The sequence below is a fragment of the Opisthorchis viverrini genome (assembly GCF_000715545.1).
Source record: "Opisthorchis viverrini unplaced genomic scaffold opera_v5_2, whole genome shotgun sequence".
In the NCBI taxonomy this organism is placed as follows: domain Eukaryota; kingdom Metazoa; phylum Platyhelminthes; class Trematoda; order Opisthorchiida; family Opisthorchiidae; genus Opisthorchis; species Opisthorchis viverrini.
In genome coordinates this window covers 1,059,489-1,087,333 of record NW_008751658.1, presented here as the reverse complement: position 1 = coordinate 1,087,333, position 27,845 = coordinate 1,059,489, and the positions used below count along the sequence as shown (strand labels likewise).

At 41.2% G+C, this 27,845-nt stretch overlaps 1 protein-coding gene across 1 annotated transcript in view; it reads left to right on the top strand.

Annotated features, from left to right (window-relative positions):
* Nucleotides 1-24,975, top strand: part of T265_12473 (hypothetical protein) — a gene marked incomplete at both ends in the record, with an annotated part of 34,763 nt that extends 9,788 nt beyond the window's left edge. The window contains 9 exons of the mRNA XM_009163997.1: nucleotides 1,546-1,662; nucleotides 6,103-6,295; nucleotides 6,371-6,390; nucleotides 9,385-9,641; nucleotides 11,530-11,757; nucleotides 11,852-12,248; nucleotides 15,283-15,636; nucleotides 23,887-23,987; nucleotides 24,810-24,975. Of these exons, the coding sequence (XP_009162261.1) occupies nucleotides 1,546-1,662; nucleotides 6,103-6,295; nucleotides 6,371-6,390; nucleotides 9,385-9,641; nucleotides 11,530-11,757; nucleotides 11,852-12,248; nucleotides 15,283-15,636; nucleotides 23,887-23,987; nucleotides 24,810-24,974 (1,832 nt within the window). The remainder of the gene's footprint in view (nucleotides 1-1,545; nucleotides 1,663-6,102; nucleotides 6,296-6,370; nucleotides 6,391-9,384; nucleotides 9,642-11,529; nucleotides 11,758-11,851; nucleotides 12,249-15,282; nucleotides 15,637-23,886; nucleotides 23,988-24,809) is intronic.
* Between the last annotated feature and the right edge of the window lie 2,870 nt (nucleotides 24,976-27,845).

Below are 27,845 nucleotides of genomic sequence, written 5' to 3'. Positions count from 1 at the left end.
AAAATCCTATATCAATCAGTGACATCTCTCGGCATTCCCACCGAATCACAGAAGAGACTACTTATGTAATTAATCTGAACACAGACTTCGCAATCCGATCCAGTCCCTTGTGCAACGTTTTGCAGTACCCACAGCATGGTTTGCACCTCTGGGAATTTGGGACAGTAACAACACCCTGATCTATAGAGAATTTTCCCACGTGCCTTGCAGCTGACCAACGCATCACATCCCTCAGTACTGCATATCTTCGTCGGGTATGCACTTCCTGAACATCCATTTCCAAACTGATTGGTACTAGCCTATTCCAGCCATGAACCTGATATGTCAATAGCCCATGACGTTAATATACCTCACGCTTTTGCATCTCAGAATGCTTTGTGCCACTTCAACATAACCCGCAGTGTAGTCTGACACATCCGTTTGCATTTACTTTTTGATGGCACCTCTGACAGAATCCATAGGATGCGTATTCTTTGGTGGGTAAAAGTTAAATTGTTCTCCACGAACACTGGGGCAGGCGCTATTTTTGATATTTCCGGGAGGTTTTCCGGATAGCCCGAAGCAAATCTGATCATTTGAATGAGTAGTTCTCTATAAAAATCAAAATGAGAGAAAAAAATGAAGCCATTGATGGGCGCAAAAGGTGAAACTGATTTTGATCCAGCACAATGCAATTAATAGGTCACATTTCAAAATGTACTGTCAACTACGTGAGCCTACCGGGATATTTGGTGCCGTTCTTTCGTGATGACCATTACAGTGGAACGAAAGGAATGATAAATTTGTGTGCACACGTAGGGTTCTTTGTAGACTAAGATAGAGTTAACGTGGTTGCAAGACCATAATGAAATGAATGTTCATTGTATGTTATCCTTCAAACAAGTTTACTGATCACAGGCACTGTCCTTATCTAGTTAGTCACATGATATGGTGATACTCAGACGTTTGATAAGACTACTCCGCAGACTATCCATCGGTTGCATCATTCCCGATCTCACTATTCTGGTGTAGTCCCGGAATTTCTATCAGCCCTGTTTTGCGCACACATGGTTGGATACCTACTGAGGCCAAATCACTCATCCCCAACTAAAGAAAAAGGCCAAGATAAAGCACACAATAAACGGAACGCTCATTTGAGTCCCATCCGCGCCCCAAGTAAAAACCATCCTACTTTGAGATCTGTTGTTTAACTTCGCTTATGAGTAATCTAAGTAAGAAGGAACTGTAAAGGCAATTTCGCTCTCATTTATGTTTGTTAAATCCCAGGGAAAATAGTCGGTATTACGTTGTCAAAAGGTTTTCATCGACAGTGAAAATATAAGCATATTGAAAAATAAATGATGCTAATCTGTGAAAAATTTCGACTCGCCACATTTTTGGATTCTCCATCTACTGTGCAACCTGAAAGATAATGGATTACTGTTTCATCCTCAGTTAACCTAGGGCTAGTAAAGCTTTATTTTTCACTGTGTTTTGCTTTTATTACGTCATAACTAAAAACTGTTTTCCCTGGATAACAATCGTTTCCTTTATTCTGTTACTCAGGTAGCGGATCATTACGTTTTGAACATCTCCTTTTGTCAGATGAAGGTCACTACGAGTGTCTGGTGACCAACGCCCTCGGTTCCGTTCTCAGCTCTAAGGCTTTCTTAGGAGTTAAAAGTGAGTATCCCTTTGTGATTTTCGAAAGAAGGTAAATTAGATTATTGATTGTGATCCACTGTTTGGTACTTAGTATTCCCTTGTCAGAACGGTGTTTAGAAGTCTTGAAAGAACTGCACATGAGCCGTGCAATGGTTAATGGGATTTTTTCATCAAAATTGTTGCGAACGGCTTCGAGACCTGAGAGTTGCACACTGATGTAAGATGCACAAGGATGAAACTTAGTCTTATTAGTGAAGCTCACTGTTTTGACATTTCGACTTACACAAACTGCTGAGTAACGGCGCAGCAGCGTTGAAGGTCTGTCTTTGATTGCCTTTCAGAGTGCAATGAAACTAAAAAACCTTGGACGACAATGTGTTCTCATTCTTTCTACTTTAGTAGATGAGGCCACTAAAATCACTTATTCCTTTCTGCAATAACAAGCATGGTGCTTATGGGTCAAATCATGCTACATCGTTTGTTACAGAATACCGGCTATTGAGTGGGAAATCCAGTGTTCTGTCGTTGAGCCGGTTTAGTCAAGTCATTCAACCGTCGGCCTGAATAAGCTAGGGTCTTGTTCAAATACAAGACTCAGAATGATTGTTTGGAGTTGCAGTTTGCTCACTTGATTTTCCTGATTACTGTGTTTGTGCCATTTAACTCATTGTCGATGTTATTCCCCTCTTACACTACACGCCATGCACATGTTTTGTCTTCATCATTCATGCTTTCCATCTGGTGTACTACTGAGAAATCTGACATCATTGTGACATCCTACAACCTGCCTGACACAATAAACTGAGCTAGATTGAATATAAGACTGAAGCGTAAAGACTGTTAAAGACTGTATGTTAAAGATTGTAAAAGACTAAATATAAGACTGCATGTTAAAGACTGTATGCTAAGACTGGATGTTAAACCGTATGTTATTATTGCCGCGAGTAGGATTTTTCCAGCGCTGCAATGTTTGGAATCAACTGACTCTCTGAAAAGATGATTCTTGTAATTCGGCACAAAAATTTGTTTCAAATCACATCTTAAGTGAATAAACCTAAGAACGGTGGAGTACGGGCTAGAGCAGATTTGAGATGTTTCCGATGTTCCCATGCCTGTCCAAATCTAACGCCGAAATTAACAAGCGAGTTTGACCCAGAAAATTACTTTTCGATAAATCTATACCCATATATGAGAATATGTGCAATGAAATGACGTAGATGGGAAAAAACGTCAGATATAGGTGGTATGTAGTACGTTGCATGTGGCTGCTCCAAAGTAAACTGCATGAACTAGTGTGAAAGTATATTTTCGACATTCCCTCATCAACATCGTCACCATATTTGTTTTTTAATGGTGAACCACTTGCATATTTTACAGTGGTTATGGCCGATAGGGTCTCGTCCGTTGATTATCTAAGATGGAACGGGTGAACAGCTACAGCCATATCTGACAGTTTCTCTGAATACTAGCGTGTTCTGTTTCAAAGCTGGCATCCAGGAAGAAGGCATTGAAAATCACAGCTGAGTTTATTGGTAATGCTACTCATACCTTGCTGTCAACCCATTACATGATATCATAAGCAAAGCAATTTAACCGAGCCTTCACAGCCTGCGGACTGCGACCAACCAATTTCGAAAATCGCTCGACATTATTCTACACTAGTCTTGGACGATTCTTCTGGGAGGCTATCTGTCAGAAACTTGCCGTCCTCAGTTGGCAGCAACCAGGATTTTGACTCAACTGAAAATCGCAGCATCTCAAACTTGAACTTTGGCAAGCAAACCGTTACAACAGCTGCGCCTGGGGTGATGCAGTTTGACAGAAGTTCCTGATCCAAATAGAACAACCGTTTCGAGCTAGATTGTTCAGATATACAGCCATCTAGGAAGCAAATTTTGTTTGCTGCTTCAATCAACTCAACTGCAGTCATGAGAATTCCGCCTGGTCTTACCCAGCCTTTCTGCAGTGCATATTTCATATCATTTGCATTATAATGGCAGCTATCTCCTCTGCGTACTTGACATCAGTGAGCAAAAGCATAGCTGATGATAATAGGACTGGATCTAGCAAACTCAGGTGGAAACCTAACGTAGAGTTTGGGTACATCGCTTTAACCAGAACAAAATGCATAAAGAACCTTCTTCTATGGATAATGCCATGTTGCCTGAAGATTTGCGGAGCCAAAGCCAACTTTTGAGCCACTACCACTGGTGTTCGCTGAATGGAGTGCCACTGTTCTAAACTCTTCAGGAGAGTCAAAATGTGATCAATGCATCCCCCTGTAGGATGGAACCAGTTTTTTCCTCTTGTGGAACTGCTTTTGTATTCCAACTAACTTTAACAAAACCAACTTTCACGAAGAAACGGCTTGATTCCAAAAGTTATCTTCTATTTATTCAGTTGGACAACAATGAATTTCGTTAGCATTATCAACTAGATTCGTTTACCAATTCATTTATCTACAGTTACTTTAAACTACACGAATTGATATGTTTGGTAAATACAATTGTCCGCTCAGAATTCCATGAACAAACATTCCGCGGTTGCACACTATTTGAGAGGCTCTTTGGGGGGAGATTTACTCCAGTCGGTCCAGGTATGGGTTCGTACCTCCAGTGTTTTGATCGCCGCTCACACTCAGTTCGTTGAATATCACCCAACCCTTCCCTGAGCGTGGACTCATATTGTACCTCAGTACCTCAGATTCGTTGAGAAGTATTTTCTCATTATAGACGTCATAGCGAAGTGTAACTAAAGCTTTCACTCTAAACACTCGAAATCAACCGCATCACTGTTTCCTTCGAAAATGAAGTCTTATCTGGTCGCTACTGGTGGATGCTGGTCGATTGGGAGAGATCTTGCTATATTGACCACCCCCAGGTAATAAACGACTCTTATTACTCACGGACAAAAACGTGGCACCCGTTGAACAAATTTCCCTTGAGCTATACGTTCTTTTTTATGATCTGTCATAACAATTCAGGGATGTTGTCAGACGCAGGGCGAATCCGCCATATAGGTAAGGGTGTCAGCTACAGCAGTTGAATGACCATCATGACGGCGAGAAAAGGCGAACGGCTAAGGTCATCTGACCAGATATTTTCGTGTTTTGCTATTTTGACTTCAAGTAAATATAACATACATGCAAGCAAATTGAAGGCTCTTCGCTTTGCTACAGAACCTACACCGGAGAGTGTCATCTCATAATGTAGCATGTGGGAAAATTGAGTTCACAGGAGCCACAGGAAGATTCTTCGGCCACAGTTTGACAATTACAAAATCATACCCGGTTTACATTTACAAATTCACTTACACCGATTCATTTGCGAAATAAGCGGGATAGAACTTAAGTCGAGTGGGCGTATATATATAATGATATATATATATATATATATATAAACAGGATGTACTTCTAGATATAGGACGAAGCAACATTTCAGAATCGTTGATGCTGGAAGTTCGAATACACATGGAGTGAACGGGGAACTACGCCTCGGAACAGAATTCTATGCCCATCCCTGATGGGTATTCTATCAGTTTGGTAGCACAATATGGACCGCACTGATCCGGCAGCTGGTAGATCAGTGGCTCAATTTCATATTCACACAGGTCTCTTTGCTCAGGCCTTGTGCATGCGCGCTTTTTATTTTAGAAGTTTCCAAAAGGGTTTTCTTCGTATATCCCAAAACACGTACAATCGGGTCACAGCAGCAGAACTAGCCTAGAGTGGCGAAAATGCACTCTACCATTGTTGTGTATATGTGAGCAATAATAGGGCGGTGTTTTCAAAAGGAGTGTCACAATAAATAAAACAAAAGCCTTACGACTGCTTTTTAGTTCATGAAAGACTGTTCCAAACACAATTAAAATTTGCTGACCTGAAAACATGCCACATGAAGGTGTTATGGCAAAAGGAGTTATTCATGATAAATTTGCTTGGTTTGCCGTGGTGGTAAACTCAAAGTGCGGTTTTCAACATTTCGCTGTATTTACATAAAATAGGATTCTATAGACTTACCGGACGCTCGCTGTACAAACGGTGCTTCTCTGAATATGGGACTTCTTAAAGCCTCTTCGGATAACGATGAACAATTTAGTATCACGTAAGATAGGTCCTGTTTTCTGTGCCATTTGCAATTGATGATATATTATGTTCTTGCACACTGCTATTTTACTGTCGCCTCTCACCAATCGATTTACCCATTATTACAAACAGTGAGGAGCTTTCGCACATACTTTTCTAAGGTCTGCATTTTGCTCTGACTTCCTGCTTTACTCAGTATACCTACAACCCATTGATCCGCAAGCTAAAATTGGATGGATTCAGTGGAAGTATCAATAAACGATAATACTGAACAAACCTGAAGTATCTATGTTTGAAATATTTTTCCAGCAGATAAAACGTGGCAGATTGGTTCTTATGCATTCCTATAAGTTCATTGTTAATATGGTCCAAAGAATCTATGGATAATACAAATGAAAGCAAGATGGTCTTTTATTGGAAATCGCAAACTGAACAGTTACAGACTGTTGGACAGGGAAGCAAAACTCTCATATGCATATTGTCCTCTCGAACGCGTCTTCCCGAACTTTCTGGGATACTGATTGGCTATTACTCAAACGAATCTTACAAAGCGATTTTACAAATTCCGTAATGAGTCTCACTTTACAGTAGACGCGAAGCGGATTTGTGAGAAAACCTCATAGTACTCGCATGCCCCATCAGTAGTATCCACCGTTACACAGGTAAGAGAGCTTGTATTGGCTCATCAGTACTAAATAACAATAACGCGTGAAACGCATTTATAGGAGTATGAGCTGGGTTGACTAACATATGTTAGATGACGGAAAATCAGAAGATGAAGGCAACGCGATGAACCTCCGTTCATCAAATCTATACGGTCTAATAGCAATTACGAACAGTTCACTTACACGTATTGAGCATGGATCGCAGCATCTAGAAAAAATCTAGCTAGCCTATACAGTTTATGCGTTACTCTAGTTTTGATCAGCTGAAGCACAAGCTTGGAATCATGCAAAAACTACCTCTTCGAGAGCGTAGAATAAGTAAGTTGGAGTATGGTGACAAAGTACCAGGAATCTTAGTGAATATCCCATTGAAGCTCAACAAGCGGTATAGTGAATTGACTGTACTAATAGCCAAGCGTGCAGCAGTAGTCTTAAAACCTATATGCCTAGATCCGAATTTTGGTAGGCACAACTGAATGTTCCGAATTATCGCGTGTTTATGTACAACGCTAAGAAGAATTTAGAATCGCAAGTAATCAAGCAGACCGAGGGACTATGCTTCCCTCTTCCAGGGAAGTGAAAACGAATGATGCCAACTGACGTCGTACATCTCAGTTAAGACATGACTTTGGAGAAAATTACACCAACAGAACATATAGGTATGCAAACTCAGGCAGAATCATCGTGTTTTAATTTGGCCACAAAACAACGCTTCAAATTCTATCCTGACATTCACTTAGGACCGCAGTCTTTGGGCGTCATTAGTTGACCAGCCTCTGTCGTTGGCACTTCACTTTGTATATCATGCTTCAGATTTGCCGTACGGTGTCATTTGTGTTGAACTGAAATATAGTCCACGTTTCAGACTCTCATAGGGTAAGGAAGCGAAATTCCACCTCACTGCCATTGAACTTTGTGAGTTTTGTTATCCACCGTCTACCATTTCACCTGGAGTGCCACTATTGCAAACAGGCTTGACAATTTAAGGTCATTGAAAAATAGAGTGGACGACGAATTCTATCAAGTTGATCCAGCATTGGTTTTATCGGAAGTGCCACGTGATGTAAATCAAACGATGTATCATGGAATATACTCCCATTTGAATTTACTTCGTCAGAACGTGTCCTATGTAGAGTATCTGCCTCTATAATCTACTGGTAATGACCAGAAGGCCGGAACGGTTTTACTTCATCTAACAACTCTTTCCGGGACCACTTAAACCATCTGCCATTCAGTGTGCTTTTGCATGATTCCTTCGTGTGCCGTGCCATGGTAATTCCTTCTACTCTTTCTTACGGCGCTGGAATGATTGCCTGCATTGCTGACAGGACTCACCACCCCAAAACCAGCATTCAACAGTAGCATCCAGCTAAGACTGCCTTTTCGAAGGAAACAATGATGTGGTTGGTTTCGAATGTCCAAAGTGAAAGCTTCAGCTTTTTACGCTATATCCAATGCTTTATGCGATAACCTGAGGTGAACGGCGTGAATGTACCAAGCAATTATATCGGCCTCCATAGGTCGAAGTCACGGTTGTGAAATGCTTTCCGTACGACTTCGATACTACGACCCTCACTATGAATTATTTACGAGGTTATCATTTTAATTCTGGAGGACGATATTCCACAGGTAACCGCTGAAATCACTCCCATAAGGAGTAGAAAAATTGTACTCCTTCAAATGAATGGAATTTTAAAGCAGATCGTTTCCGATGGCTCTAGTTAGATGGTCTACCCAGAGAAAGAAAGCTTGGCCAAGTTGTTATAACCTTGATGGTAATCTGTGAAGACCTGGAGAATTTGGCATTCTTCTATATTTGTACTTCATTCATAAATGGTCCACTTTAGGTGCCCTATCTACAGGGCATTCCCAACAGAAAAGAGATGCTGTAGCGTTTGCGTTTCAGCGAATGCAACTCATGGTATTGGTCCCACATACATTTTGGAGTGACAATTTTATATTCAAACCACTATTTTGGCACCCACCAGACTTATGAATGAATAAACTTTTGTTGCATAAGTTTCGCATCCTGGTCTCTGTTTTTGGGTTTGGAGGACAGGATTCTTCGAGAGGTCTTGATTTCAGAGCTAACTTCATGTCACCTGGTTGAAAGGATCTTAACCTGAGTGTTGAACACTCTTATGGAGAATACTGTGTTCATTTTCCTGTATACGTTTTTTAATAAAAGTGCATTCTCACTGTGGACACTATTCGTACGCAAATCCTCTTACTACGATGAAACTCTGGATCGTAATTCATAAGTGTTAGCAATCAATTTGAGATATTTTAATTGTGCCTTGCTAGTAGAAGTGTGCTTTTATCAAAATACACTCAATTGTTAGCAAGCATTTTATTATATCCAGCGATGACACCCATGTTTGCGTCAGTATGTCTGCTCGGGGTAGGCCCAAGCAACGGGCAGGCCATGGTAGATCCTATGACTGTGCCGGCTTCAGGCTTATAACCCTTTGCAAGTTTCCAAATCTTCACTTCAGCATTCCTGAATCCATAAAGTATAAATAACTTATAGAAAGTGTATGGAATATTTGAGAAATGAAAATTTACCCCATTTGTACAACGGACATCATCCAATTCATGTGTTACGCCGCGCCATATTCTGGAGCAAAATGAAGAAATACTTGAGCCCACAGTTCTTCTGTAAAGGAACTGCGCACTGAGTCTTGCATTTTGGCAAATCCGTTTAACTGTAGTCCAGGAATGTTACCTCTATTCGGGAGTTTCTCTGGTGGCATTTACACGTAGCAATTTTTCTCACTATTTTTTTAAAAATTACCATAGATTTCTTGGCTCATGTGGTTGATAATTTTGTATAAAAGCTCCAAAGTTGATGACAACGAAGTTGTGTAAATTGCAATTGGTCATGCATTTGGAACAGTCAGTGAGGTATTGTACTACCACCTTCAGTTCGGCTACCCAAACTCCATATGTCCATTCCTACTTGCAAAATTATCCTCCATCTCTCTCTATCAGACACCTACTTTGATCCAAGAATAATTGACAAAACCGATCAGGTTCGTGTCAGACCTGGACAAGGCGCAAATCTAACTTGCCGAGCTACTGGCAATCCCATTCCCTCTACAAGATGGCTTACCGACAGCGAGAATCCAATCACTGAGTCAGTCGAAGGAGTTGCTACGTTGTTTCTGACTGACGTCACAGGACCAGCACGCTATATATGCGAAGCCAATAACAGTCTTGGTACCGTCCAGCATCCGGTCCGAATTTATGTGATAGGTAGGTCTGGTATACATACATTTACTATATATTGATCATTTCGCCCCTCCTCGCACATGCATCATGACTTTTTTTGGCTGTTTGTGTCCGCTGATCCGTCCCGCCCCCAGATTGTCAGATTTAGTGCTCGTTTCGTTCAATATACTTTGTCTGGTAGGCAAAATTTTCTTGGTTGACTTGTCTGATTGTGGCCTTTTGGCTTCAAAATCAATCTTTCGCTTACTAGCCTCAGAATTTCCCTTTGGTTGTCATGTTTTTTCCGCGATTTCAGGTACGTTCATGCTATAGGGGAAAGCAACTTTTGGTTGTCTGTTCTGACTATTATTGTTGTTGCTTGCGCACCCTTTTCTTCGAAGTTCTCCTATATCTGTTGTCGCATAAAACTTGGGAAAGTTTGGAAGGGATAGAGGACTGAAGGTATGGAAGATTTAAAGTCTGTGGCTTCTACCAAACACGAGAGAGATTTGCTGAAACTTGATGCCCCACAACATACTCAATAAATGGGCACGTTTATCTGTACCTAACTTGTGCAGACCTGCAAGTAGGAGAGAGAGAACCGGACCGGCTAAAACAAACACAGCAGATGCTGCCTACTGCATCATATTCAGTTGCACAAAACATAAATGAGATTCAGCTGAGTTTCAGATGAGTGTCCCGAAAAAAAAACAAATTTGTTTGCGAATGAGTATATTTCGCTAATTTCGTGCAATTCGGTCTCAAGCAGAATATAAGCTTAACAGAAACTCGGGGATTGTGTCTACCTGATGAGCCCCAAGAAGGACGAAACGGGACGCGTGTAGTGGGTAGCGTGATACGTAAATTCATCCGACCATCAGATAAACGGGTCGGACTACAGGATCAGCAGGGAAATTTCTATGGGTACGAAGTAATCAACCAATCACGTTCAGAACGTCAGCCAAACAGAACCAATAAATAGATCACTGGTCGCGACAACTAATCGTAATCGAAGGTCAAACAATTCAGAGGCACATATATGATTTCGCGCGCAACAATTCTCAACATAAAACCCAGCCCATCATTAAAATAATGATGAAATGTTCACGATTGGTGCCAAAATGTTTGCCAAGCTCAACTAACAACTGGATCTTCCACAGAACTTGTTAGATATGATGTCTCCCAACACTGACTAACGCATGTGATTTATAGCTGACAGACCGAGAACCTCCTTTCGTCATTCGTCTTTTATCCATTTATCCAGCACAATTATAATAATGGGTCATCCACGCTGATCGATTTATTGGTGAAAGTTGATAGCATGTTTGGGTACGAACAAGGGTGACCTATTCAGTTAAACGTATGGCTGTGTTTGCTGGATTCTCGAAGACGGTATGTGGCATGCCTACGAGCGTAATTATAAAACGCTACTCTGGGTGCATAGTAGAACAGATCAACTTCCAGATCCTCACTCAGCCAGCCGACTGATGTTTGAACCCTTCAGTAGGACTGGTCAAATGCTGGGGTACCAGCACTTTTCCTGTAGACTCTCCTTTCTAAACCATGAAACTGTGCGATTTTGTACACACGAAAACAGATGGCAAATTTCTTTTGGATTGATGAGTGCGGCTATTCTGGGAAACCGACGGGATTTTAAAATTGTGCATTTCTGATAGTGTAGCCAAGCAGTGAAACTATTCATATTTCTAGGCCTTATTTCTGTAGAATCTATAGTATGTATCAAAGCAGGTGGAACTGTGTTGGAACCACAGAGGAATGAGTAGACAAGGAAGATGGAACTGCAGATCAAATGTGCAAGCATCTAAAAGTAAAGTAAACTAAAGTAAAAAATACAAATGACGGGACCATAGAACGCAAGGTCCACAAAAAGCAAACGTGGAAAGGTCACTATATTCAATTTGATAGCTTCGTTCTTTGCAACAGAAACGCAACCTAATTAGATACCTGACTGAGAGTGCAATGAAAATATGCTCGCCCGACTGCTTAGAAGAGGAACTTAAGTTCTTGGGACGCACATTCCTGCAGAACGGATATTCTGAAAGGTTCACTATCAAGACTATGCACTCCGTTAAGCCCGAACCTACACAATATTCTGTTAGGAAGAAGCAAGTATACATAAGGCTTCCATTCAAAGTAACTCGGTTGCTTAACTTATGACCGGAAGGCTTGGAAACTCCGTTGATACGACATATTTGACCGCTCATCTATGTCTGAGCTTCAACTCCAGCCCCACTATCAAAATCTGCTTGAAGGACAAATCGCCACATTCTACCACCAGCTTTTGTGTGTACTCATCTGTATGCTCGTGCCGAGCATCATGCGTTGGTCGTACGATAAGGCATTTGTCGGACAGAATGCGAGAACACAATCCCGTATCTCTGAGTGGCAGTTGGAAGAAACCAGGCTCAAGCGCGATTGCATCACATCTGGCCGAAACAGACAAGGAGCAAGCCTTCACCATCATATACCGGGTATCTCTGAACCGATCAAGACTGGTACGATCCAGCCTACTATCGATCGCAGAGGTGATTGGAATCCGACCGCTGGATCTGCAACATTGCATCCAAAAGAAACTTGTGCGACCTCTGAACTTGAACTGGCCTACGAAACATCCGGTCCCACAAGTCTGTCTGATATTGACGTCACTTACCTGATTCCGTGAATCATTGATCTATCCCTCATCCAACCCCCCTTCCTTTGATTTATATTTCTCTAAAGTGTATGTGGCCCAATCTTAACATTTTCCACGTGATTTCTGCTACCATATAAATTTGTGATGTATTAGCCAAGAGAAAAAATCACAGAAAACAAGCTTTGTATGCTACCTTCTTCCTTCCCATTTCATTTATCCCCGGGGCTCATTACTCTGTGGTATTCGCTTGTTTTGCTGCAGAATTGAGAAGTGCTTTTTCTGTCAACCTTCCAGTTTACCGTCCTGAATCTTACATAATAATATTAAGTGCAATGTGCTTAAATTGTCACCAGTTTCGAATATATCTTCGCGCAAACCGAAAACAAAAGACAACCTCTACAGTCTCGTAGGGTGAATAATGAATCGTCTTTGAACCACCAGTCGGTCATTCGCCAATTTGAATATTGGATCAAATCACCTAATCAACCCCGGACTGAAGATGTCACCCCGCTTGGTAAGCAAACGCCTTCAACCCATCTGCCAAGCTCGCAAACGGGCCAAAAACCAGATGAACCAAATCTCTGAAATTTTTAAGTAATTGGAATCCTATAATCAGAAATTAGGCTCTGGGTCGATCCTTTTTTGTTTTCTTTGATAGTTTTCTGCTCGAAATTGACTGCTGAAGGTAGTAAAGGGAAGTACCTTGGAAGTGATTGGTTCCATACAATGGAATACTATTTTGACTTCCCTATCGTCGACGTTCACTGCTACATAAAACCCTTGGAAGGACGATATAATGTACAACCGGTCAACTTTGTGTGCATACACACGGCTTGCAAATAATCATGCGGTTTTTTCTCAATGGACGCTGGATACCGAGTAACCGAACAGTTTCCGCTCACAGAATGCAAGTTTGTCGGAAGTGTCTAACAAACGGAAAACAAGAAAACTCCAAGCAGCAACCGAAACATGTGACGGCATGTTGAAGCTGACAAGGGGGAATCAGCATCGATCTGCATCGAAACATTATTCTTGTTTTGCGGCCTCTTTCAGGACGACATCCGTGTTGTCATTAAGCTAATGCATTTCTCAGATAGGATTTTCAGAAACAAACGCCAGTCGGGTTTGATTTTAGCCCTCATCTTTCTGTAAACATCTTGCAGCACGTCATGAGCAAAATCGATAGCTTTTCTGTGAGTTTCGAATAGGCTTGTAATGGAGACAAACTTAATGGAGTAGTATCCATATGCATTATAAAAGTGCTATGCTTTGCTGAAAATTCACTCGTTTTCAGCATTTTATTTTGATGAATGTATTTGACTTTGCCGACGAACAAAACAGCGTTCTCTTTAATATGTGTACTAACGAAAATGAAGTAACAAACATACAGAGAAAATGATTTTATCACTTGTAGACACTTTTATCCTGTCCTATCTACTTTTCCACTCAAAAATAGCTTGTTCCTAGCCACAACCCATTCCTTCTGTTTTGTCACATTGTTGGTATACAACTTTATCGCTTATGCTGAATTTTTCAGTGATATTTCCACTCCAACATGACGACTGTCATGCCTTATTCATTACGAACTTTCACGTGATTATTTATAGGCTGTCATAGGAAATACTTGGCCATGATACGTCTGAGGTTTGTATTCTGTAGGTGTCTTACTTAATACAAGTTCGTTCCCTTGCACACTGACTGAAAGCTCGATAGGACTTCCTAAAATACCATTCGGGACATCTCATGAATAATATCCGATCAACGTAAGAAAATATGAACAAACACTTTAGCTGACTTTTTCGGGGTGGTTGTAACTAAGAAATGTTACGCGTAACCCAAGATGGTATCAACAGCTTTCGTTGGAACACATTTAAACATTGCGCACTAGTGAGTGGTCATGTATACATTTGAGGTATCTGCTTACTAAGGTTTTCTGTGAACCTGGCCACAAACAAGATAATACAATTCCATGGAGCGCTTGAACTTTCATACCAAAGCGGCCTTTTCATGTCTGGTGAAGGCTACAGAGTGCTCAGCCAAATATCAGAGCACCATACAATGTCCTTCTTGCAGGTATCGCCTAAAGCAACGATTGACCACTTACTTCAGAGTTTTACAGTAAAATCAGTGGTTCCGAGTATATCAGCTTTACATATGTCATGGGACAACCGCGCGTTCCTAACTGGGTCGCTGGATTAAAATTAACCATTTGAAAAATAACTTAAATGGCATCTAATCTAGGATCACAAACCACCATATCAGTCTTCGGATTCCTGGAGAGTTGATGCCAGCTGAATACTAGAATAATGTTAAAGCTGAAGTATTGTATCTGTATAAACTGTCTTTTTGTACTGCTGTAGCAGACTTTCTCCGAGGGGCCGCTAAAATTCCCAGTATTATAATGATAATACTGTTCAAAACAAGGGATTAGGTCAGCTAATGCTAGCCTAGGGCAGAGGTCCAAAGTTGGTAGATAAGTCAGGTACGTTGTACTAGGTACATCTATGATACTGATACCAATTCGAATGACCGCTGCATGATACCTGGCCTGTGGTATATTTGCGCGGGATCACATGACTAAGTGGGAGTCAAGTTGCTAAAATTAAAAATGAAGTTTCGAAATTATGAGAAATATCTAGGTTGTGCGCTATTCTACATTGGCAACTTTGCCGGGTGAAGCTGGCATCAAATCAGCACAATACTTATTGCTAAAAATACAACGTTATTGTGTGAGCTTCATGTGTGTCCTACATTTAACCAATAAGCCGTATGATCCAACTTGGTCACCTGTTATATTTCGGAATCAAACGTCCCTTTGCCGCACGATTTCATATCATGATATATATATATATAAACTATCACTTCTCTTAGGTAAGATAATCAGTCAGAGGTTCTAAATGTCGGGCGGTTAAAAGATTTAGGCGTCTCTTCTTTTCGTAGGCTTTGAGACTGAAATGATCATGTTTGATGAAACTGGCGACAATAAGTACGCAGTGAAATTCATTAATTTCTTTTTTTTATTCCAGATGTGCCACCACCACCACTAAACCTTAAGTGTTTAGAAGAGGGAGCGTTCCATGCATTTTTACAGTGGTATCCCCCGGACTTTTCTCGTAAACCCTCGTTCAAAGGACAAGAAAAGCCAACAATTGATTCCTACACGTTGTTCCTTACGGAGTCTAATGGAACTCACGGCACTGTTGCCAAAAGGCAACTAACTGATATTGCCTCCAAACAGTTTCATCCAGACGGCGCCCTGCAGTACAAGGTTGTAGACCTTAAACCCTACACACAATACTCGGCTGAGGTGGTTGCTGTGAGTCATACACACGGTATGTCGGATCCAAGCAACACGGCCTTCTTCACAACTGCTGAATTTGGTGAGTATAAAGCCACGTATTTCAAAGCATTCCTTCTCTGGTTAGAAGTGGATCTGAGTAACCCGCAAGTAAATTAGGAAACTTTTTGTCCTTCTAGTTCCATGTTTATTTCGTTGCTTTTTTTGTTCCTTCGTAATACCGTGAGACTGGGCTAAGACTGGTGGGCCAAACTTTAAATGTATTTGTTTGAAAACACTAATCCAGGCCATGAAAAAGCAAAATATTAAACCCGGCGGTCAACCAAATCATACAAATGCCACATCAGGACTGCACTACCGACTACACTAAGCTTTTTTTAAACTTTGGGTCTGGTTTCAACTGTCACGAAATTTTCTGACGTAACTCATGCGATATTATACGACTCAATTCGATTTCTACGAAATATCCGTAAACAATTTGATCGACTTCGTTAGAGAACCAGAGGCGGCTGTTCAGATTTACTACGTTGTCCAGTACGATTTATAAAACCATAGCATTTCCCCCACATCCAAACATTATTGTATCTCCGAAGAAATATTATTTTCTGCGCTAACATTCATGTTTTGTTGCTTTGTGGTGATAAAATCTAACCAAGTATGCATTGATAGTGGGAAATCCATTGAAATTCATTGTGCGATTCATGTTGGAAGCACAGTGAACTCGATATCACCGCGGATGAGAATTTAGCTCCATCAAGTTGTGACAACCACCAATTGCGAACGAGCAGAATAGGACAATACCAAGCGAAATCGCGTGTGGGATGGTCGGATAAACATCTGAGTAAGAGCTGAGGTGAAGTGGCTTTCGGCTTACAAGGGTCTCTCTTGGGTAGAGGTGAACAAGTTGCTGTTTAGTTGCACTAGTTTGATCGAGACGAGTCAATATGGTCGTCACTATAAATAGAAAAAATAGGAGTTACTTAAAAGGGCTTTGAAGCAGAAAACAACATTTAGTAGCGAAACACCAGAATTATTCGAGGGAACAAGGGACTTTTGTATGCAAACTTTAAATGCTATGCATTGCGGATTTTCGTTCATTAAGGCGAAAAATGCCTGTATTTGTGGAAAACCAATTGCGGCAAAAACGTACACTCGGAGAATAACGGTAATGGTGACATGGACGCCGTGTATAGCAGTCTTATTTCTGCTCATTTGAGTTAAAATTTGAGAGCTGAATACCGATGGTAAGTATTGGTGCTGAAATCACTAATCTGCTAGTTATTGACCAAGTTCTGAGCCCATCCCATAGTGAGCAAGAAGGAATTCTTCCTAAATTAGAATCTTTACTTTCAAGAACACTAATTTGATGGGTTATTAAAGAGCGGAATGCATTGTAGATATCAAGGTATTCCTGTCGACTGTACTTACAAGGATCATGAAAACTTATTGGGGACAAGCCAATAGTGCTCTGTTATTGGAGTAGCCTTGGTTCTCAGTAAATTTTGCAGATATATCGATTCGGATAAAGGGTTTTTATGGCCAAAATATTCTTCTCACAGTCGGTGGCTACTCAGCTCAATGCTGCGGGTTCAACGTGCAGTAACGAAAAACTGACGAGCAGATATATCTCGTAGACACATTTAGTAGAATCGACCCTAGCTTGAGCATATACCTTGGATGAACACCTCTTGCACATCTAGTGTTTTTCGCATTGCTCTGAACGCTGGAGAACTGAGGTTGAGAAAATGGGTCACATATTCACATATATATTGACAATAATAGCCGCAGTTAGCTCAAGGGTGTGTGTGGCAGCCATAAAAACTCTTAGTCAGATGACCGAAATTTCGTGCTCAACGTAAGTGTCAGGAGTGCTTTGAATGAACAGCTTAGTTAAATTCACCCGATGGAACGCACCCTTGACTAACGATGTGATACGTAACCAATCCGGTCTTTATTTCACTTTTGTAAATTGACATTCTACAGAAAAGGTACTCCAACTTTGTCCAGGAGGGGTTGCTTTCGACTTTGTTTACTAACATTCATCAATCAGAAATACTGAAATGGATACAAATCACTCGGAAGTTGAATAATGGTGCTGGCGCCCATGTTCGCATTTGGGTTTGGAAGAGTCACGCCCAAGCAAAGGCATTAAAAATAACCTGGCGACAAAACCGAAACAATGGACGGAAATCAAACATGGTCATCTAACGTGGTTGTGATTGTATACACAATAACACGAACTGAAGGTCAACACGATCGTGCGGGAATTCTATTGAGAGAGATACGGTCTGCACGCAATGTGACCAATTGGTCCGTGAAATGAGTAATGCGTTGTGACAATTGTAAACAAGCCGTGAAGATGGAATTTGAGGGTAACATCGGAGAAAAATGATATTCGTTCATTTCTGGCCGATTGGGCGCTTCTTCCGAATTCAGGTACAATTAATTTGCTCAATAAGGCCAACAACCGTAAAAGGTGGAAAGGAAACAGCTCTGGGACCACTTGAACTGATGTTCCGATCATGTAAAAGGATGCCGTGCAGTCAATAACCCTTGAGATCTCTCAGAACTCTTCTGATTCCTTTTTTATAGAGGCTATAAATTTGGCCGCGATAGCCTTTGTTTGAGGCGTACTTTCCCTCATTCGATCAGCGCTCTATCGCAAGAAGGAGTGTATGTCCTTGCTGCTTTCCATCGGCTTGACAATCCAAGCTAAAAAGAAATGGACATCTAAAGGACTGAGAAGCAATCCGGAGGATTATTCTGCTTGTTCTGTGGTCGAACAAGATGACCGAAGTGACTGCAGGTTACGGAGACCCACTAATCAGAGTGGATCTGTGCACGTTGTTTTTCATCGTGACGTGTATGCTGCTACTGAATCAGTGATGCAGACTGCATAAAGTCAAAGATGAAAGTGACACGGGCAAGATATCAAATTGGATGAACGCGCATGCAAACAACATTTTCACGCATCAGTCGGATTGGCCACTGCAAAATTTGTTTGGCGTGTTTTGAATATAATGGTACCACGACCTTTCATTTATCCGACGTAGCTCCTTACAGATAGCGAAGTCAAATGAAATCAGTGGAAATAGCTTGAATGGACAGAATGTTACGCACAACCCAAACTGCTAAGGCACCAGCCGAGGAAATTGTTCTGTAATTTGTCTAGTGTTATGCTAATTATGTAGTCAGCCGCCGTCAAATGTAGTCGCAGCACATTCCGAATTCAAGGAAATTCTTCAACGGAAGCAAGGTGGCTGCTTCATTGTCCGCAGGGGTGAATACACCGCTTGAACTGTCAAGAATGATTCATTACTGTTCAGCCAAGTAAATACCGTTTGATATCTAAAGTTTGGCGGCCTTGGTTTAAGCCTCCACCAGCTACGTGAACTTCGCTCGCAGTTAGCTTTTTTAAACTGTTCGTACTTATATATATATATATATATATATATATATATATATATATATATATATATACATATATATAACGAAGATCACGTGAATGACCGACCAGAATGTGTTTGCTAAGGAGCAGTCGTTCTAAATGGAGATTATTGCATTAACGCTACTTCTGTGTGTTTGACATCCAGCGTGTCAATCGACATATCAGTGGGTGATATAAAATTCGGCTCATCTCAGGATAGTTTCCATACACATTTCAAATTACACAAATAGATTCAAAAACGGCCGGCTCACAAAATTATTGCTGGCGTGACAAGAAACCTGGTCACAACTTCCACTATTGTTTATGCTTGTCTCTGGTTTGCATCGGCGTGATTTTTTGAGACCTAGCTTCATCCACCCATTCGCGTACATCAGCACTTATGTCGCAGTAGGCGGATCTTGATAGTTCAGAGCTATCATAATAGCTAATGTCTATAACAACGCCGGGAGAATGCATAACTTCCGCCATTCTAGTCTAAGTCATCAGATGCATGTACCAATGTTTGGAGTCACTCTTAGTCGTCCATAAATACCGCCCAAAGCATGTACACTTGCTGTTTCTATAACAACCTTAATGCTATTTGATAACCACTGCTGATGAACAGATTTCTAATTGTATACTTCTTTCCAGTCGGCGTTCTAATCGTAATATTGTGTGCGCATGCTTACCTGCCAAAACATGAATGGTATCTACATATTCCAAAACTGATTACTGGGTGATTTTCGACAAACGAAATCGTCTGGTTTTTCACAGGGCCGTTTCAAGCATGTCCAGTATATCCTCATGGAATGACCAGCCGAGTTGGATAATGTGAGGTTTAGGATATTTATCCGTTCTTTAATTCTGTCATCGGTAGACAACAACGTGCATAGTCTGAAACAAATTTTTCTGTTAGCATGCAACCACATATTCCAAATGTGTATGTAGAAAAAAGACTCACTCAGATAACAAATGTTGCCTTTTGAAAAATCTGAATCTATTGGAAGTAAGTTTAAAAATGTACTCAGTTGTATGCTATAGTTGATGGCACCAAGACTGAAACTTAGCCCTATCTGATTTATTATGATGGTTTTTTCGTGGTATAAGGTCAAATTAAAAATTTGGGGTTGATAATAGATAGCTTTTATGGCAATGAAAAGGGGTTTGTCACTCTTGAACATTAAGAACCTGCGCTGTGTACACAGCTGATAGTACTATGCAAATGTCAGTTTTACGAAACTTAAAGAACATAAAGCTCGAACACCTAAAGCTGACTTGCATCATGGGTATATATTTACATGTGTTCATTGGTATTATTCCCAGTCATGAAATATGTGAAACTGGTTCTTTTTATTAAGTACACTGTAGTTTTTCATTCCTTTATAAGGCGGAAAAAATCTTCAGGTTTATCGGAGCAACTTTTCGACGAGAAAACATTTTTTAATTCATAACCAAATTTTTGATGCCTCTGACTACAAATCAGATATCATGATAAATCAACATTTTGGATTTGTAAGAGATTGATTGCTTCCTTCTATTTAGGTCATTATTGAAGGGTATTCTTATTTACGAAGGAAGAACATCTAAAGCTCATGTATGAGTTCCCTGTGTGTGTGGGTATTCCCTGGGTTCGGTGGTCACTGACTGAACGGTTAGCTCACCCCGTCAGCGCCAGTCTGGAGAATTTCATGCTAATGGCTTCTCAAAAACAAAATGATTGATCACGTCCTGGCCAGTGATGGTCTTAATCGTAATGTACGCCAAAGTGTTTGCCACAAGTTTCTTCCCAAAAGAGGAACTTTTCAGCAAGCCTAGATGATTCTTGCACTGACTTTATATAAAACCACCGATCGAGAATGGGGCTTTCCATTCTATTGAGCAAAACATGATATAACTGAACGTGGATTCGGACGGTGCACCCATCAGACAGTGATGCCAGAACGAAATAGCACTTCTCATTCAGAAGACGCCTTACCTGTGCGCGTTGTCACTCATCGTTACTAGTGTCAATATCACTCTTTTGCCACATTTATGGGTGATCCTTGTTACACCCAAACTACAATTGGGAAGTCAACTGACCCACTACTGATGAGAGCATAGGCGAATGGATACACGTTCGCTTGTATCTGACGTGCATATGTCGGCATACATAACTTCGCATCTATATTTGCCTTAAAGCCAAACGGAGTCTTTTTTCTGCCCGTATGAATTAGCAGAAATATCCCATTAGCGAGCGCTATGACCAACAGGTAGGACCTTTTAATTAGTGACTTTCTATAGAATGGCCACCCAGAATTTTTTTGAATGGCACATGCAGTATCGAGATCTTCAAACTAAACTGTACAAGTGTGTGTGAGTGCTGAAGCGCGGACCAACTACAGGATAATCTGGCAACAGTAGGAAGACAAAAATCGAACCGTTTCATTTTTTTTTGCCTGCCCTCGTTTGTCGAACGACATGGCAGACGTGTCTAAACAGATAGTATGTGCGTAGCAAAGGGTGCAAAGACACTAAGTAAGGCCGACGTTTCAACAGCTTTTAGGCCAATTTATGGTAGACAAGTCAAGATACAAATCCATAGGACACAAGCTTCCGTCTGCCTTATGCTGAAAGTTTAATTCGAAAACGCCTTCTACAGGCGTTGTTTCACGCAGCCACACAATCTGTTACTAGCGTTAGGTGATTCGTCGGACTCACATCATTGCCACCGGCCTTAGCCATTGGTCATAGATTCCAACTTAATGGACATTTACACACACTCTGATCGATGCCGATAGTTTTATATCCAAGTAGAGGAGAACTCAAATAGATAGCTCCCACTGCAGTAATTTTGCCCTTGGTGTATCATGGAGATATTTCAAATAAATCATTTTAGAGCCGTTCCTCAAAGGACTCTAGTAGAAGCCGGGACCACTACTGTTCGGTTACTTAGCCCCATGTATGTGTTATCAACGGAGACACATGACCTACCAGTCACAGCCGAAAGGAAACAGAGTGATCTAATATTGAAGATTGGCAGATTCTAGAGCGTTCTCCAACTCCGTAACCGTATTCCCTGTCTTTTGGCTGGTATAACCAGGTGAAACTCCACCGCCGACTGCTTTCACGACGTTTCGTAATTTGGTTTCAAATGGAAAAAAATCACAAATTATTATCACAAATGTTGCGCTGCCTGTGACGTTATAAGTCTTACTGACATTAATTCTACTTGGAGATATCAGGACATCTGACATCACTATATACCTTTGATTCAGCTGCACTATCTGTATTTTAATGATCTGGGTCTTATAAAGAAACTGGAGGATATTTATATGCTTTTGAGTGGCCAGAAGTCATTAGTTGTTGTAACGGTTGGTTCAAGTCAGGAAGACCAAATTTCTCTGTTAATAACGAAACCTGCGTAGCGTTTTCCCCTATTCTCTTGTTTATATGCGTGTACCTGTGTAACGCTGGCGATACACACTATCCGCAGGTCTTGCATGCAACTAAAACAGGACGGATACATCAATCGGAAGTGTGTTGTGAACGTGTCTGGTGCCCGAATACGGGCGTGTGTAGCCTAGATATACTAATTCCACAGAGAACGTGTCTACTTGCAAACGCGGTTGACTGGGACACCTCGGGCTTGAGTGTTTTAGTATACGGGTTTAGGCAAGTACGGGACAGGATTTTCATTCTGACTGACAGGACGGGAATCGTTGAAATAGCTGTGAATTTCATCCGTCACTCGTCAACGTCTGTAGGATACAATCTGAGGGTGTGAAGGTAGAACAGGAAGACCAAAAACCTGATCCAAGCCAGTTAACTTACCCTCCTTATGTCCAGAATACAATGTGCAGCAACTGTGTAATGATCTGACGTCTAAATCGTGGAACACGCTTTCAGAAATTTTCTCATTAATCCACAAGCCTATTAATTGTCTGATTTCACACGATGTAATGATTCTTATTCTCGGTTGCATTTGACGAAGGAAGAGTCAAACATATTCATGGATAGGTCAACAATTCTAATTCTCGGTCACTTCCTGGAAGATGAATAGCACAAGAGACATAACCATCCTTTACTTGCTGTAGCATTCTCCAGATCAATCAACCTGCATCCATAAGTAACTCAGAATGGTAATCTCACAAGGTGAGAGTTAAGTTTCCTTTTGAGTAGTCCCCATTCGAGGAGCCAGTCAGTTCAAGTACCAGTAAGGTGCTTCCTGTGATTCAGGTATTTGAGACAACCTAGTCTAAATACACTGTTGTTCAGCCGCTCTTGGCTAAACCTTAAACTGTCCCTTTGTCACGGGTTCAAAACTATCCTAGTTTCATGGAGTGAACACTGTTGATGATTCCAAATTAAGATATGCCATCTGTACAATACTTATCGGCATTTCAGCATACAGTAGTTTCACCAAAAAGGTGAAGTCCCACTTGAAACTTAATAAGTCTCCACATATTGCCATCATTCTCCGGAAATTCAGGTTTCTTTATACATTTTTTATCTTCTAGATCTTGATTAACCCTCCATTCAAAAACGTAGTCCTGCCTGTATCACTGTAAACTCAAAACTATATGTTATTGGTTTTATTTCTAAAAGTGTAAGCTCGTAAGTACTTCAGGATTTCCAAAAACCGTATCCGTTGAAGTGTCACTACTAACAAACCCCTCGCTTATTTTGTTGTTGTTGAGAGGTCTGAAAAGATTTCTGCAAAATTTCTGTTAGTTTATTCCGCAAGTCAGGCTCGCTACACACCCAAATATTTAAAGACTTGTAATTCAACGTTTGTAAAGCATCATTTATAGGAACCGGGAAAGTGGGAATTTTAATGAGGCAAATACTTCTGGAAGTAGATTATTGTGCGTATGCACCATCGGATATGGGATCATCAACTGACATCCTCTTATCCTATTCTTGTAGCACCCTCTTCCGCACCGCTCATGGTTAGTGCAGTGGCACTATTGGACGATACAGTAGATGTCACCTGGCACCCTCCAAAGAACGCAAATGGGAAAATCACGGTATGTACCTCCACACAAGTAATAGTTTTACTCAGGTTGACTATATTTTGATTCCGCCACTCATTGTGGATTTCTACAGATAGCTCAGACTCCTGTATCATTGTCTCGGACATGACGGAATGCCAGATTCAGATGTTAGGTACAATTTGTGACATGGACAGCTTGTACGTAAATACTAAACATGACCCTGTTTGGAAACCCATGGACTAACTGTAGCATTTACATTCGACCATCAGAAGGTTTACAAGTTTAGATCTATTCAGGACTTTATGGCATCCGAATAAAACGTAGAGAGAGTGCTTACAAGAGTTTCTGCATTTTGAAGTCCTTGCGCTGGGGAACAAGTCAAGAAGTAGAGCCATTCTTATGCGGGCTTTTTGTCGGGGAAGACTATAGACGTCACACCACATAACGTGAACTTCCTAAGAGGATGATAAGAATGACCACATCCTATATAAATATTCGTTAACCACCGGCATGTAAACAACCCCAGGTTGAATGGTTGAGGGTGGCCCAACCTCTATCAGGATTGTTCCGGTTTAGCGTCTGTCCACAACTACATGAAATTCCAAACGAACATAGAGCATCTGTACATCGCTGCTACTTTGGCGATACTTAAATTACTGGAATGTGGACTGTGCGAACAACACACGACCGAAGTCAAATCCTACAATTTCTGCAAAATTTCTGTTAGTTTATTCCGCAAGTCAGGCTCGCTACACACCCAAATATTTAAAGACTTGTAATTCAACGTTTGTAAAGCATCATTTATAGGAACCGGGAAAGTGGGAATTTTAATGAGGCAAATACTTCTGGAAGTAGATTATTGTGCGTATGCACCATCGGATATGGGATCATCAACTGACATCCTCTTATCCTATTCTTGTAGCACCCTCTTCCGCACCGCTCATGGTTAGTGCAGTGGCACTATTGGACGATACAGTAGATGTCACCTGGCACCCTCCAAAGAACGCAAATGGGAAAATCACGGTATGTACCTCCACACAAGTAATAGTTTTACTCAGGTTGACTATATTTTGATTCCGCCACTCATTGTGGATTTCTACAGATAGCTCAGACTCCTGTATCATTGTCTCGGACATGACGGAATGCCAGATTCAGATGTTAGGTACAATTTGTGACATGGACAGCTTGTACGTAAATACTAAACATGACCCTGTTTGGAAACCCATGGACTAACTGTAGCATTTACATTCGACCATCAGAAGTTTTACAAGTTTAGATCTATTCAGGACTTTATGGCATCCGAATAAAACGTAGAGAGAGTGCTTACAAGAGTTTCTGCATTTTGAAGTCCTTGCGCTGGGGAACAAGTCAAGAAGTAGAGCCATTCTTATGCGGGCTTTTTGTCGGGAAGACTATAGACGTCACACCACATAACGTGAACTTCCTAAGAGGATGATAAGAATGACCACATCCTATATAAATATTCGTTAACCACCGGCATGTAAACAACCCCAGGTTGAATGGTTGAGGGTGGCCCAACCTCTATCAGGATTGTTCCGGTTTAGCGTCTGTCCACAACTACATGAAATTCCAAACGAACATAGAGCATCTGTACATCGCTGCTACTTTGGCGATACTTAAATTACTTGAATGTGGACTGTGCGAACAACACACGACCGAAGTCAAATCCTACACGACAAACTTTGGTAGTTTCCTCGGGATCGCATTAATTACGCTGCTTAAATAATGCCTTCACGCTGTAGATATAAGCATAATTGCTTTAGTGACCGATGTCTCTAGCAAAGGATTTTCAGGCAGACCAAGATGTCATCATATATTACTCGGCTCTTCCTTGCCTTCCATCAATAAATGCGGTCGCCACTGTCGGACCTATACCTCGAATATTTTATGCACATCGCGCCCTTCACAGATGATTAATCACAACCCGTTCGACCAAATCAATTAAGCGTGATGGTGGTACAAAATCCGCCCTATTTGGGCCAGATTTTCCCGGAGACCACCCATTGTAACTTTTCTCCCTCGCTTTTACTACAGCACTGTCCGCTCGTTCACATTTCAACCTCAGGGCACGCTCTGCTAATTTCCTGTTAGGCCAAGTCACAATGGCTTGGCTCATTGTCCAGAAGAATAGATGAACTGACAAGCTTCGACACCTCCATTCGTACTCCATACCCCCAAACACACATACACACGCAATCTGTGATTTCGCTGAGTTGAATTTAATCTCACATCTAACTCGCTTGAATGGGCGCGACAATGCACGCTTGTAACTTGATGAGACACACGGGATAGTCAGAGGACGGCTGAGTTACACGCAATCTTTTTCTTATCTGATAATATAGATTAGAATTCACCTCAATAACCATGAATAGGTAAGCAAAATGGCATATTTTTATTGACTACTTAATTTTAGGTGTTAACATTTGATATTGTTTTGGTGGAAAACCTGGATTGCTAGGCTAGGTTAGAGAAGCAGCAGAATATATGGTGGAATCGGACAACATTAAGCAGGATCTCGTGAAAATTAGTGTGATGTTCAAGTCTGTATCATCCAATTTTGAAAACTTTGACCACAGTTATGCCATAATTCACCAGCTGTTGTGCAAATGTAGTCATCCAGTGTCTTTATTAAGAAACCTGAGTACGTGAGTGACGAAGGAACTGATAGACTGCGAATGGAGCTTACAGATTATCTGTAGATACTTCTGGAAATCACGAGAACAATGAAGATAGCAAACAAAGCTTGTTCACTGTGATTGTTCCTCTTGGCTAATGCATCAGAAATTTATATGGTTAAAGAATTCACTCAAAAAGGTTAAAATTTCGGGGTAAGCACATTTTAGGGAAATATAAATCAAAGAAACAAGGGTTTGGGTGAGGGGTAGGTCAATGGACCACGGAATCAGGTAAGTGACGTCATCGTCTGACAGGCCTGTGTGACCGGATTTGAGTTTGAATTCAATGGTCGCACAAGTTTCTTTTGGACGCAAAATTGTGGAACCACCAGTCGTATTCCAATCATCTTTGCGATCAACAGTAGCCCGGATTGTACTGGTCCTGATCGGTTCAGACGTAACCGATATACGATAGTGAAATCTTGTCCGTGACATCACTGGTTTCGGCTAAATGGGATGTAATCGCACTTGAGCCCTGTTGCTTCCAACTGCCACTCAGAGACATAGGATTGTGTCCCCGCATTCCGTCCAACAATTGCCCTGCTGTACGACCGGTGTATGATGCTCGGCACAAGCATAAAAATGAGTACACAAAATAGCTGATGGTAAAATGTGGAAATTTGTCCTTCAGGTGATAACTGATAGGATATCAGGTAGAATGTCAAACGAGAGGTTCGGTTGAGTGTCTCGTGAGAACCAAATCGATTTGCAAATGAGTGTGTTTGTCGAAAACAGTCCCATTTGGGTTCAAGTAGAACATGAGGTTGACGGAAAATCGGGGACTGCGCCTACCTGATGAGTCCCAAGAAGGGCGAAACCGGTCGTGCGATGTCGAAGAGTTTTCCGCAACCTTGTGAGCGGTACTGCCACTTATGATACGGAACGATTGACTGCCATGGATGAAATGAAAACATGAGAATGAATCCAAAGTTTCGACGCCAGCCTAACTAGTCTTAGCATAGAAGAAGAAAACTAGACCCGAAAATACCTTGCAATATATGGTGTGGTACCGCACTGTCTACTTCTTCATTAACCCAGACAAGGATTAAGGGAATTAGTTAACTGGAGCTTGCCACCAATAGGCCAAATGAGCTCTTTTACTAACCAGATTTCACATATGCCTCGTCCTTCATACCAAGGTTTCGAAACGTCGTTTTCCCCTTTTTTACGCTCATCGACCCCCGTTAACTGTAAT